Source organism: Pan paniscus, chromosome 3 (assembly GCF_029289425.2).
Source record: "Pan paniscus chromosome 3, NHGRI_mPanPan1-v2.0_pri, whole genome shotgun sequence".
NCBI classification, from domain to species: Eukaryota; Metazoa; Chordata; class Mammalia; order Primates; family Hominidae; genus Pan; species Pan paniscus.
The window spans coordinates 120141501-120155940 of NC_073252.2; the positions used below are offsets into that span (position 1 = coordinate 120141501).

At 34.1% G+C, this 14440-nt stretch overlaps 1 protein-coding gene across 8 annotated transcripts in view; it reads left to right on the plus strand.

Moving 5' to 3' along the window:
• BLTP1 (bridge-like lipid transfer protein family member 1) overlaps positions 1-13235 on the plus strand; it is a 212504-nt gene extending 199269 nt beyond the window's left edge. For all 8 annotated transcript variants that reach the window (XM_008969477.4, XM_024928495.4, XM_003816409.5 and 5 more), the window contains 8 exons: positions 74-266; positions 481-698; positions 3525-3776; positions 4432-4635; positions 6279-6473; positions 7104-7238; positions 10038-10203; positions 12510-13235. In XM_008969477.4, the coding sequence (XP_008967725.3) occupies positions 74-266; positions 481-698; positions 3525-3776; positions 4432-4635; positions 6279-6473; positions 7104-7238; positions 10038-10203; positions 12510-12726 (1580 nt within the window). In that variant the 3' untranslated portion in view covers positions 12727-13235. The remainder of the gene's footprint in view (positions 1-73; positions 267-480; positions 699-3524; positions 3777-4431; positions 4636-6278; positions 6474-7103; positions 7239-10037; positions 10204-12509) is intronic.
• Positions 13236-14440: the final 1205 nt, after the last annotated feature.

Below are 14440 nucleotides of genomic sequence, written 5' to 3' on the forward strand. Positions count from 1 at the left end.
CTTTTGGAGATGGATTCTCATGAGTTTTTCCCATGGACATGTCTGTCAAAATTAATTATTGTTTCTATTTTAGCTCATATTTCTGAACATCCAAATCAGCAACCCAGTCACAAAATTCAGATTACTATGGGTTCTACTGAAGCTCGTGTTGATTACATGGGCTCAAGTATCCTCATGGGCATCTTCAGTAATGCTGATCTTAAGCTTCAGGATGAATGGAAAGTAAACTTGTATAATACATTGGATTCAAGCATAACTGATAAAAGGTATTTATTAAGGATTACTTTTTGGACACTTTACATGACTGTTCTCAACATATTGTCTATCATCTGGTGAGAAAACAGCAATTTTTCTTACAAAACTCTTATTTATTATGCAATTAATACAAATTAAAAAGCTGGGCGGGGGAAGAAAATGTTTCTTGTACTTTTTGAGTATCTTTTGTAAGACATATGACAAATATTTTGTTTTATGCTCTAGTGAGATTTTCGTCCATGGAGATTTGAAGTGGGATATTTTCCAAGTAATGATATCAAGGTCAACCACACCAGATCTGATAAAAATAGGAATGAAGCTCCAGGAATTTTTCACACAACAATTTGATACCAGCAAACGAGCTCTGTCTACCTGGGGACCAGTTCCTTACCTTCCGCCAAAGACAATGACTAGCAACCTAGAAAAAAGTTCACAAGAACAATGTAAGAATTAGAAGTAAGCTTTTATATATGCTTTATCTTTCACTAAATATGTTACATTCTTAATTTAAAATCATAATAATCTGTATGCCCCACTTAGAAAATAGCCCACAGGCTCTTTATCTCACTCAGTTAGCAAAGGACCAGAATTTCTACCTGCCAATGGAATTAGAGGCCATCATTTAGGAAGACATCATTTGTTATCTCTTCCCCCTGCTGCAGTGCATCTGCATCCATACCCACTCCACGCTCTTGAATAGTGTTTATGAGAATATCATGTTCTGGTTTAGAATGTCTGTGGAGTCAGAATATTTGAATTTGGATTTATTAGGTGATAAGCAGGTCATTATTTTCACTTAGTAATTCAATTGGCAAATATTTATTAAGCTACAACCATGTGCGTAGGCACTATTCTAGGCACAGGAGATCTAATGGTGGACAGAATCACTACCCTCATGAAGCTCAGATTCTAATGGGAGAGAAAGACCATAATAAATTTACTAACTAAATATATAAGATAATTTCAGTAAGAGAGAAGTGCTAAGCAAAAGAACAAAACGGGAAGAATATAGAGAATGATTAAATGTGAGGATAGCTATTTTAGAAAGGGTGATCATTTAGGCTTTTTCTGAAGTGACATTTTAGTGGAAATGTGAATGAAAGAACAAGGCTAAGATGTGGGGGAAGAGAGTTCCAGGCATCGGGGGATACTGAGTCCAAAGTTCCCCTAGTAGGAACAAACTTGGCTTGAGGATCATTAAGGTTGCCACTGTGGCTGGAACAGAAATGAGCAAGGACGAAAATCCCGGACATGAATTCACAGAGGTCTACTACAGTAAGATTTTTAATATGATGGTTAGCTATCAGAGAGTTTTAAACAGATTTGATATCTGATTTATCTTTTCAAAAAATACTCCCTTTTAAAGCTCACTCTGGCTACTGTGTGAAGAACAGACTATAGGCAGTTAAGAATGGAAGGAAACCATTGCAATAATTACCATTATCATTGTTACGTACATAGTTACATCATTATTGTAAGGAAGCCATTGCAAGAGTCCAGGCAAGAAATGGTGGCTTTCACTAGGATGATAGAGGTGTAAGTGGTGAGAAACAGTCAGAATGAGGATAGCTTTTTAATAACTTTATTATCACAGAAGTAATACGTATACATTGAAAAAAACTAGAAAACACAAGAGAAGCAAAAAAATAAAACCATCACATTCCACTCAGAAATCACTGTGAACACCTTAGAGCATACACCTCCAGATATTTTTCTGTGTATCTGTATATATGCATACATTTTAAGAAAATATCAAAATTCATACCATTTTGTAGGTCAACAATCTCCAACTTTCCATTTTGCTAATTATCTCCTTTAGCTTTCAAAACACATTCAAATTTCCATGATTGATCTAAAAATGTCCTCTATAATGGTTTTGTCCAAACCAGTTTATCCAATCCAAGGTCACAGGTTAAATATGGTTATGTTCCTTTGCCTTCTTTTAATTTAGCACAGTTCACTTTTTATATGAACTGACTTATTGAAGAGATGTAGCCAACTGTCCTAAAGAATTCCCTACCTTCTAGATCTTTTTCAGTTACTTCTTTGTGGTGTCATTTATGTTTTTCCTGTAGTCCATGTATTTCCTTTAAACTAGAATTTATATTAGGCATATAAAAATTGAGGGATGTTCTGCAAAATGCCTGGCCTGGATTCTTCAAAAAAACTCCTCGTCACAAAAAACAAACATAAAGGCTTAGGGAATTGTTTAAAGGAAAACATAATAGCTGAATACAATTCATGATCTTTGGTTGGATTATGGGTGAGAGGTATGGAAAACAGCCAAAAGGAACATTATTGGAATAAATGGAAAATAAACGTTGTATGTTTGATTAGTGCTTCTCAAACTTAACATGCATCTGAAACCCCTGGAGATGTTATTAAAATATAGATTTTGATATAGTAGGTACAGGTGGGCTTAAGAGTCGGCATTTCTCACAAGCTCCCAGGCAATGCTGATTCTGCTGGCCCTCTGACCTTTGAGTAGCAAAGGAATATGAGTTTAAAAGCAGTACTTAAAATAAGAGGGTCTGCATTTGATTTCTAGGTCTTCCAGTTACTGGTTCACTTAACCTCTTTGTTCTGCTTATTCACTTGAAATCAGTCAAGATGAAATATCTAGTTTACAAAGTTATAATGAGAATTGAGAATTACATAAAATTCCATGCAAGTACTTTGTAACTCATTAATCATTACAGACATATTAGGTTTTGGTTTTTTCTTTTTTTTTTTTTTTTTTTTGGAGACAGGTTCTCACTCTGTCATCCAGGCTGGAGTGCAGTGGCACGATCTCAGCTCACTACAACCTCCGCCTCCTGGGTTCAGGCAATTCTCCTGCCTTAACCTCCCAAGTAGCTGGGACTACAGGCGTGCTCCACCGCACCCAGCTAATTTTGGTATTTTTAGTAGAGACAGGGTTTCACCATGTTGGCCAGGCTGGTCTCGAACTCCTGACCTCAAATGATCCACCCGCTACGGCTTCCAAAAGTGCTGGGTTTGCAGGCGTGAGCCACAGCACCCAGCCTCAGACATATTAGTTTTAATTATTTTTAGCAAGTTACTACTTTCCTTAGCTATATCCATCCTCATGCAGCATCTTTTCCTAGAATGTCTCTTTATTAGCTATTGCTTAATGTTTAACAGGCACTGGACACTGTTTTCATCCCTCACCTGAGACTGTAGAAAGTAGCCACTTGCTGCCTCACTCTACCCTATCCAAGGGTACTCATTAGGCACTTCAGGATATGTGTTTTTTGGTTTTCTTGCAGTACTTGATGCAGCACATCATCGACACTGGCCTGGAGTATTGAAGGTGGTATCAGGATGCCACATATCCTTATTTCAGATTCCATTACCAGAAGATGGAATGCAATTTGGAGGATCAATGAGCTTACATGGAAATCATATGACACTGGCATGTTTTCATGGTCCAAATTTTCGTTCAAAATCTTGGGCCCTTTTTCATTTAGAAGAACCAAATATTGCTTTTTGGACTGAAGCTCAGAAAATCTGGGAAGATGGTAAACTGACACATTTCCAGCTTTTACTTTCTCCTATCTTCTGTTATGACTATAAATGACAATTGTATTTCTGAAGTCCATCTCTGTTTATCATGTATCTGACATGTTAAGGAGTTCACTGCCAATGAGTCAATATTTATAATGTCTGGAACATGTTAATTTCTGAACGTGCCATCTTACTCCATGTTTCTTACTTAGGCAATTAAAGTTTCTGCTGCTGTGGCTAAACATAAGTCATGGTAATAGTTACTGTAATCTTTCTTATAAAAACATGAAGTGAAGGCAACATAGTGGTAGTGTGAGGAAATTATTTGCCAGTCAAGACTATATTATAAAATATATAGGCAAGGCTGTGCTTTTATCTCTACAGTGATAAACCCATTTCCTTTGAGCTTTAGTTTTCTACTTGGTGGTTTCTACATTGAGGGAAAAAAATGTTTGATGTTTGATGCTTTCTTCATCTTACTAGGGACAAATCCAATTACCACTAATAGAAGAATTATTTGTGAATTATTTGGTTTTTATCCTCATTTATTCTTCATTGTTATAGCCTTCCTATATATGACAACTGAATTTATAGCTCTGAGGCCACAATTATCATCTTGAATCTAAATATGGTTTATTACCTTAAAAAAGTATTTTTATTTTGTTGTAGGCTCCAGTGATCATTCTACATATATTGTACAAACACTAGATTTTCACCTGGGTCATAATACTATGGTTACCAAACCATGTGGTGCTTTGGAAAGTCCTATGGCAACAATAACCAAGATAACAAGGCGTCGCCATGAAAATCCACCCCATGGAGTAGCAAGTGTGAAAGAATGGTTCAATTATGTTACAGCTACAAGGAATGAAGGTTAAAATTTTGAGTCTTTGGAGAGATTTATTTTGTTTTTTCCATTTTGGATTCTGTTGACTGTGTTTAGAATTTAAATGGAGATGGTGTTTTCATTTCCTTAAACAATTTTCATTTTAATCTTGCTGGCTGACACAAGTAATAATTATTTAATACCACCCTGGTAATGTGGCATCTCATGGACTCAACTTATTTTAGATGTAATTGAAAACACTCTAAATAAAATTGGCTTTAAATAAAATTAAGTTTATTACATTGAGAAATATTTTAGGAAATATTTAGGAAATGATTCTGGAAAAATATTTTTCTAGTAATGCTAAAAAATGGAAGTTTGGGGAGGTTGTTACACAACTAAATAAAGGAATACCACAAACTTAAAGTTCGAATAGCTAGAACAAAATGAAACCAAATATTATCATTCTATCAAGTTGTAAGTTTAAAAGAAAGTGCTTTTGATAGTTTTTTTTTTCATTTGATTAGATACAACAGTCTTGTGATAGTGTGGTCATGATAACTTATTTTGTGGTGCTTTTGGGATTTGGGTTTATAGTATTGCTTTTACCAATTATCTCTGTGTATTGGAAAGCTGACGAGATTGACAGGTGTTGAGACTTTTCAATGTTTTACATAAAAATGACCTTTTTTCTTTTCTTTTTCTTTTTTTGAGACAGAGTCTTGCTCTGTTGCCCAGACTGAAGTGCAGTGGCATGATCTTGGCTCACTGCAACCTCCATTTCCTGGGTTCAAGCGATTCTCCTGCCTCAGCCTCCCAAAGTGCTGGGATTACAGGCATGAGCCACCATGCCCAGCCAAAAATGACCTTTTTTCAAAATGGAAAAGATTAGGCCCCATGAGAACAGTTACCATGGAATAGGCCATCTCATGGATTGAATAGAGACTGTTAAAAATGTTCCTAGAACAAAGGAGAATAAGAAAGTGAATCAGAAGATTATGCCTGTACTGACTATTTTACCTTCCAAACAGGGATTTGGGGGAAGGGGGATCTTTATGGCTGGAGTGTCCTAAAGCGTCTATTAGCATAATGAACTGCCGTCTGAAGAAAAATACTAATTATTATAATTCTAAGATCTATAAAAGATCTTTATAAAACTAAGATCTATAGTTTAATCATAGCACATATGTTGGGGAAAATCAGTACTTCTACCTGATTTCAAGACCAGAATCCTATTTAATCTCAAATTCTTTAAGAGTGAAGTGTTCAATCTATGGAGCCCTTTGGGCTTAGTGAAATTCCAACTTCAGACATGAATTCAGTTGAGAATAATATTCATTTTAAAATCCCAGAAACCAAAGCTAGAATGTATTGGGTTTATACAAATCCCATTATAAAGCTTTGGTCTTGACAACAGTGAGATACTGATATAGATATACTACATATATATGTATATCATATGTATATATATAAATATATGTATATATACATATGTATATATATACACATATGTGTCCATGTATATGTATATATCTGTATACATAGATATATGTAGTATATCTATCTATAATGTGATTCTTTCCAACTTTTGAAATAATAGTTCTGTATATTATAGTTGTCTTGAAAGCTATATAGGCTTGTCAATGCCTATTGTTTTAATTTGACTCTCTCTTTATCATTATGCATGTAGAGCTAAATCTACTTCGTAATGTTGATGCTAACAACACTGAGAATAGCACTACTGTGAAGAATTCTAGTTTGTTGAGTGGATTCAGAGGAGGTTCTAGCTACAACCATGAAACAGAGACTATCTTTGCATTACCAAGGATGCAGCTTGACTTTAAATCCATTCATGTTCAAGAACCACAGGAGCCTTCATTACAGGGTATGTAGAAAAACAATTTAAAGTTAATAAGAAAATTCTAAAGGCACTTCAAACTACTGCTGTGTTCCCATGGATTTTTTGTAATATTAATATCTAATGAAATTAATTTTCTAGGCAAAATTGATTTATTTTCTTATCAGCTATATGACCTCTGGAAAATTATTTAACCAACTTATACCTCTCTCTCCTCAGTAAAATGAAGAAGAATAATTGGACTTCATTTATAGGACTATTATCAGGAATAAATGGCATATATAGGTTGAGCATCCCAATCCAAAAATCTGAAATGCCCTAAAATCCAAAATATTTTGAACACTGACATGACACAGGAAATGCTCATTGGAGGATTTCAGATTTTTGGATTGGGGTTCTAAAACCAGTAAGTATAATGCAAATATTCCAGAATCCAAAATTTGAAAGACATCTGATCCCAAGCATAATTGGAGAAAGGATACTCAATCTGTACTAGGGAAGTGCTTAACAAACTATCATCATCCTGTAAATCACATACAGATATTACTCATTTCTTTACAGTTGCATTTCATGTGGATGCATTTACATAGACCTATATAAATCCTTATTAATGGGAAGATGACTCATTTTATTAAATCTTTTACCATATTATTGCAGATGCCAGCCTGAAGCCAAAAGTAGAATGTAGTGTGGTGACAGAGTTCACTGACCACATTTGTGTGACTATGGATGCTGAGCTTATCATGTTTCTTCATGATTTAGTGTCAGCTTATCTTAAAGAAAAAGAAAAAGGTGGGTGGAATACTCTTTTTCTTTTAGGCTGCAAGAATGGCAGCTGTCAATGCCATTTACATGAATTGTTATGGTCTAATGAGAAAATGAGTGGAATATATCTCCCGTGAGTTGAAGATATCAGTAAATAGCGTTAGTAAGACTATCACAGACTTTCTGAGTACTTGCTATATATACAGCACCAACGGTGTTTTATACTTTACAAAGTGTTTCTGTATACATTATCTTATGTACATTTTCAGTTAGATCTTACAGGAGATTCTTGAAAAATAGGAAAATGTGAGAAAATACTGCAAATCAAAGTGAAATGACTAAAGAAACAACTACATAATAAAGAAGCATGAGTTATTTACCTAATTGTGAAAACTGAATTGAGAAAGCTGATAAATGTTTGGAATGCAGAAAACATTTTCTTTTTAATACATAAATTATTTAAATCTCAGTGGTGGTATTTGGGTTCATGAGCTTGCTAACATTGGTTTACACACTGGTAACTTAATGTTTACCCATTAAGAAATGTATGGTGGCTGGGGGCGGTGGCTCATGTCTGTAATACCAGCACTTTGGGATTGCCAAGGAGGATGGACTGCTTGAGCCCAGGGCTTTGAGACCAGCCTAGGCAACAAAGTGAGACCCCATTTCTACAAAAAATACAAAAATTAGCCATGTGTGGTGGCACATACCTGTAGTCCCCAGCTACTCGGGAGGCTGTGAGGTGGGAGGATCGCTTGAGCCTGGGAGTTCAAGGCTACAGTGAGCTGTGAGCCATAATCGCACCACCACACTCCAGCCTGGGTGACAGAGATCCTGTCTCAAAAAAAAAAAAAAAAGTATGGCAGCCCTAATATCTGGAATTAGCTAATATATTATAGTACTCTGTAACTGTTTAAAAGAATGAGGTAGTTTGAAATGTAATGATTTGGAATGCTTACAAAATATATGGCCATTTATTCATTCAATATTTATTGCACTGTTATGAATATACAATGGTAAAATCACATATGTGCTTCCTAATAAATAACTTGGAATAAATGTAATTTGTTCAAGTCACACTATAATACTGTTTCATTTTCTTCATGAGGAAAAAATATAAAATTTGTCTTGACTTTTAAAAATAAAGATTATCAAACGACCATGTTGAAAGAGTACAAAGGTAGCATAGCATACATTGAAATGCTCTTTTATTAATATTCAATTGAGATGTGCCCAAAATTCAGTGAGAGAGTAAAACCAATAATGATGGCTGGGAGAAATCTATATGACCTCAGTAGAAACTTCAAGTAAAATGACAGAAACTGTATAATAGGCAATCTTGTATATTATATATAAGTAGATAAAATCTTCACATACAGCCCCAACAGATACCAGTCACTGGCAATCCTTTTTGTTTTTATGCCTTAATATTTAAACTTAATGTAGAAAAAAACAGATTCAAGACAAACCTGTGAAGTTCAGAATTATTTTCTAGTCTACCTATATTTGAAAACCTGACAAATTTGTTTCTCTTGGGTATGATGTGAAACATTTGTCATTTTATGAAATAGTGTGTTGGTCTTGGTCTGCCACAAACTACGTGTATTTCTAAAAAACAACAACAAAAAGACCGTTTTAATATAAACTGTTATAAAACATTTCAATGGGAAAAGGGGGTGGATTTACAATAACAAAATATATATGTGAGGATTTCAATTATAAATAAGTTATTACAAGCAACAAGCACTTCGTTTTGGCCAAAATACTCAAACATACCTGAGAAAATGCTTAACAGCATGTCAGACTATACCAGAATCAACATATTTAGAGAACATCAAAATAAACTGTAGCACTGTAACCACCACCAGTAATAAACAAAAACCCAGCAACTGAGCAGGCCTTAACTGAACAGGGCATCTGTGTTCTTATGTAGTGCGTTACTATGGCTTAATTTTGAGGCTCATTCCCAATCAAGTTATAACCAGAGCTATATAACACATATTACCTAATTATTCAATTATTTCACGTCCAGTTTGTGTATTGAAACTAATGCCCTAAGAGGAAAGCTGTATTCATTAAATAAGATCATATGAAAGTATTAATGGCAAAAACTGCAATTACTTTTGCACCACCCTAATACCTATGTTGCAGATTACACTTTATATATAATTATTATAGCCAATTAAAAGACTTGTCTTTATAAAGAGTGAAAAGCCTGCTTACATAAAAACCTCTTTAGTACCACTGTTCAAATATATATACAACTAGCCATTAGCATACAAAAACCATTGAATTACACAGCTTAAATTAATGAATGGTATGGTGTGTGAATTATATCTCAAAGCTGTTAAAAAAAAAACAAAAAAGGGAGGGGGGAGGGATAGCATTAGGAGATATACCTAATGCTAAATGACGAGTTAATGGGTGTAGCACACCAGCATGGCACATGTATACATATGTAACTAACCTGCACATTGTGCGCATGTACCATAAAACTTAAAAGTATAATAATAATAAAATAAAAAATAAAAAAAAACCTACTACAGCCATTCTTTAGGAAACCTACAACTATCAATTTCAGTGCCATAGGCTTGCTATCAAGTCAATGATCTCAGCATTTTTTATCATTAATGTTGACACTGTTAATCTCTAAGAATTATCAATAATTGGTACTTATGGCTTATTTTAAAATATTATTTTTAAGAAATGCAATTAAATGAGGCTTTGGCCAGGTCATAGATAAAATGAGAAATGAAACCAATTCTGTTCTAATTCTTATGGTGATTTAACATAAATGTATCATACTAATCTAAATTTTCCTTATAGCCATCTTTCCACCTCGGATTTTATCTACTCGACCAGGACAAAAAAGTCCAATTATTATACATGACGACAATTCCTCTGATAAAGATAGAGAAGATAGCATCACTTATACTACTGTGGACTGGAGAGATTTTATGTGCAATACATGGCATCTAGAACCTACTCTTAGGTAAGTAATGAGTATATACATTTTACCCATATGCTAAGGGATTACTATGAGCAAAAAGTTATGAATAATGTAAGTTACATATGATTATCAAAAAATATATTCAGAAGTTAGTCTCCTGTAATGTCTATAGCTTCTGTGTGCTGTCTTTGCTGCTGCTTTCTGTATTTGTTTCTAGGTAAGGCGAATGAAGTACAAATGTTGAGAATAGCTCAGCACTGATGAGTTGTCCAATGGGTGACATTACTAAAATATGAGAATAATTGTCCTTCCACTGTTGCCACTAGTTTTTCACCTTCTCACCAAGATGTTATTTTCAGGGTTTGAGGTAGCTACTGTAAACTGTTTTGTTATTTAGTATGGCAAGATGCAGCAGAAGTCATATTTAATTGTTAAGGAACTATTTTAATTTCTTGCTGTATATATGTCATAACACTGTAATAAAACCTGCAGCATCACAGTGCCCCTCTCTTTGCATACTAAGCATTATAAAACCATGCCTAATATCTTAAATTTAACACTATCAGATTAAGGTTCCCTTACTGAGTCATGGTCTACTAAAATTATCCCAATTAAATCACTATCCCAAAATTTCAAAAGTATTTTTTAGTTTCAGTTATATTTATGATAGTTTCTATAACTAGTGGTGCTTGCTTTGTGTGTCCTTGTTTGTGATTAACACTAACAGCCTTCCTGTTTTTTTTCCTTTCATCTCATCTGCTTTGTTAATCCTGTTGTAACTGTCTGAATCCTGAAATAACACTATTTTTAAAAATCCATTACATCCCAGCACAACATTCTGCAAAATGATATACATTTTATTTAGATAAGGTTTTTATTCAGACATATTTATGTCACAAAATAATTCCAAAATAAAATCTCCATTATGCAGTGAGGACTCTTGTATAGGCAGAAAGTACTGACTTGGTGTGTTAATAAATAATTGGCATACAGTAAAATTTGTTGTAACTAAATAAGCAAAACACTTTGGTACTAATAGTGCATATACCCATGAGAAATATTAACTGTTAAAATACTGCAGAGGTCCTAATGCAGAAAACTATTTGTAAAATCTGTTTTGTATTTGCAAATTTAAATAATGTATTTAAATTGAATACAAAATGAATTTAGTTTCAAGTGAGCATAAAAATAGCTACCATATTCCTTTTTTTAGCAAACTATCAAGAGTAACTAGTTAAGTAATGTGGTGTAGTGGTAGAGAGCGTGGTTTAAGAGCTCTGGCTGTAAGCCCAGCTCTTTTGCATAGTAGCTGACTGAGCTAGGCCAAAACACCTAACCCCTCTGTTCTCTCTGCCTCAGTTGACTCATGAAAAATTTGGAAAATGGTATTACCCACCTTGTAGGATCGTTACACTGGTTAAATGAATTAACGCAAAATGCTTATAACTATTTGAGTTTGAGGAGATCAATGCCTAACCACCCCCAACCCCCACCCTGAGTTCAGAACCAATTGAAATAGTGGGAGAGATTAATATGGATAAAGCTGATAACAAGACATGTGGCTTAGATATACGGCAACAATAGCTTTCTACAAAGTTCGGGTTTGGTCCTACCTGCAGGGCATCGATGCAGAACTTAACTTCGGGGAAGGGCGGGATGGGGGTTGCTGGAGTTGTACAATCAGCAGCTCTATGTATGTACTCAGCCACAGACAACATAGAATACTCTAGGGCTAACCTGTTTAGGGGCTTGCTCCTGAAAAACCTGTGGTATGAAGGAACAGACTAAAATGAAGGGCTCCATGAGGGAGGAGGGTACTGAACTGTTACTTCCTCTGCTAACTTTGCCTGTTGGATAAATCATCAATACAGGGGCAGAAGGTGGCCAGGAGCAGTTCAGTAACAGCTGTTTCTCCACGTATAAGGAAATAGCAAGAATAGGGAAAAAATGGTTCTCCCTTCAAATATGTTTAGCACATAGCACTCAGTAAATTTTAGCCTTTTTCTCCCATTATGCCACATGCTTATGAAATCTACTAAAATTAACCAGATGTCCTTTTATATGTTTAAGATAACTGTATAACAGGCCTAAAATATTCAGGATGAAATATAGTAAACACTATTGCTGTGTTTAGGTTGTCAAAGATATTTATAATCATACATATATTATTTTTTGAATGCTATTATTATGGTGAATCCAGGAATTATGGGCTCATTTATACAAATGTACCTACTGAAAATATTTTGTCTTGAGTATATTATAGAGGCTTAGTGATGTTCTTTTCCTACCATTAGAACCATGCTTTAGGGCATTACACTCCTTAATAATAACTGTAATTTTTATTTTAGATTAATTTCTTGGACTGGAAGAAAGATTGATCCAGTAGGTGTTGATTATATTCTTCAAAAATTGGGCTTTCATCATGCTAGGACTACTATTCCTAAATGGCTTCAAAGAGGAGTCATGGATCCACTGGACAAGGTTCTGTCAGTTCTTATCAAAAAGCTCGGTACTGCACTACAGGATGAAAAGGAAAAGAAAGGCAAAGACAAAGAAGAACACTAAAAAAGTAATTTGATCTGTGAACAAATTATGATTGTGTCTGTTTTATTACACTGGAGTGTTTTTTTAGTATAACAATTTTAAATATAACTTTAAAATAATTCTAAATTTGTGGCTATTATAATTAAAAGTTTGTAAGTTAACCTGTTTGTTCTAGTTCCATCATTCTGTGTACAGTGAAGTATTGCATGATAATGTAAATTTTGTGAAAAACTAGATTAAAATATATAACTGCTTGTTATGGTTTATAATTATATAATGTGCAATACAATTCCTGCATCTTTAAAATGTCTGCAGAATAACTGTGAATTTTTTTGTTATTGGATTGGCTGTAACTTTTAGAAAAAAATCTTGTTGATAATGTGATTTTGGGGAGGTCATTAATTGCTTTTTCTTTTTTAAATGTAGACTTATATAAATACCTGTTTGTATATAGCTTGAGTAATTGTGATATGATTGTATACCACTAAAATATTGTTAACCATTGTAATAAAGTCACAGTAATGGTTTAAGTCTGTAGTAGTTTTTCAATCTTTTTCTCCTGTTTATAATTAATAGATGCCCATGCTGTGTCACAGCTGATCAGATGCTTTCATAGAAGATGATGATTTATACCTATATTAGAGTTGGGCCATAGGTTCTACCTCTGTGGATTCAATGAACTGCAGATCGAAAACATTCAGGAAAAAAAAAATATTCCACCCAAGTTCCAAAAAGCAAAACTTTTGTATTTACCAAGTACATTAAGTCCACATGAATGAAGTGATGTGTACGCATTTTATTAGGTATTGTAAATAATCTACAGATGATTTTTAAAGAGTATCCAGGAGAATGTGCGTAAGTTATATTCAAATACTACACAATTTTACATGAGGAACTTGAGCATCTACGGATGTTCTGGAACCAATCCCCCAAGAACACAGGAAGATGACTATGTTTATAAAAAATTAGCTCAAGAAGGATGCAATCAGGGACAGGCACACAAGAGGTATATTAATAATACCTACGAGAAATATTAGGTATTGTTCTTTCTTAAGCTAATGGTAAATTCACAGCAAGTAATTTTTATTATACTATATTCCTTACATGTTTGTATGTATTTTTTGTGTGTATGAAGTTATATATAATGTATGTTATATATTACAGATACATATGTGTATTATGTACACACATTAAGTATAAAAAATTTTAAATGGCAAGATCTAAAATAATACTCAAAGGTAGCTATAATTACCTCAGGTTGGAAATCTAGCCAAGTCAGTATGGCCAGTTTAAAGATTGGGTAAACAGTAGAATTGAAGAGCTAGAGTTAGAAAACACCTAAAGAAAGCCTCTAGTGCAGACTCTTAGATTTAGGTAGATAAGACAGTTTTATCTCTAACAGATTAAACAACAAAAAACTCCAGAAGAGCTGGGGTACTTAGCCAAGGGTATAGATCTAGTAAATGTTAGTAGGGGAATTAAGATTTGCTGTCTAATGCCACAAAGCAACTTAGTCACACAACCAAAACCCTAGTGTTTTAACAGTCCTAATTTTGTATTCTTTCTGCTAGGCCATCATAGCTGTCATCTGTCTGATCTCTGAATCCGACCCCCAAATCTCTTAACATTGGTGCATATAAAATAACAAGTATAAACTTACCCTATTTCTGGCACTAACTGATAATGTTATAAAAAGCAAAAGGACAAATCTGTAACTACTTAAAATTTCTATGAC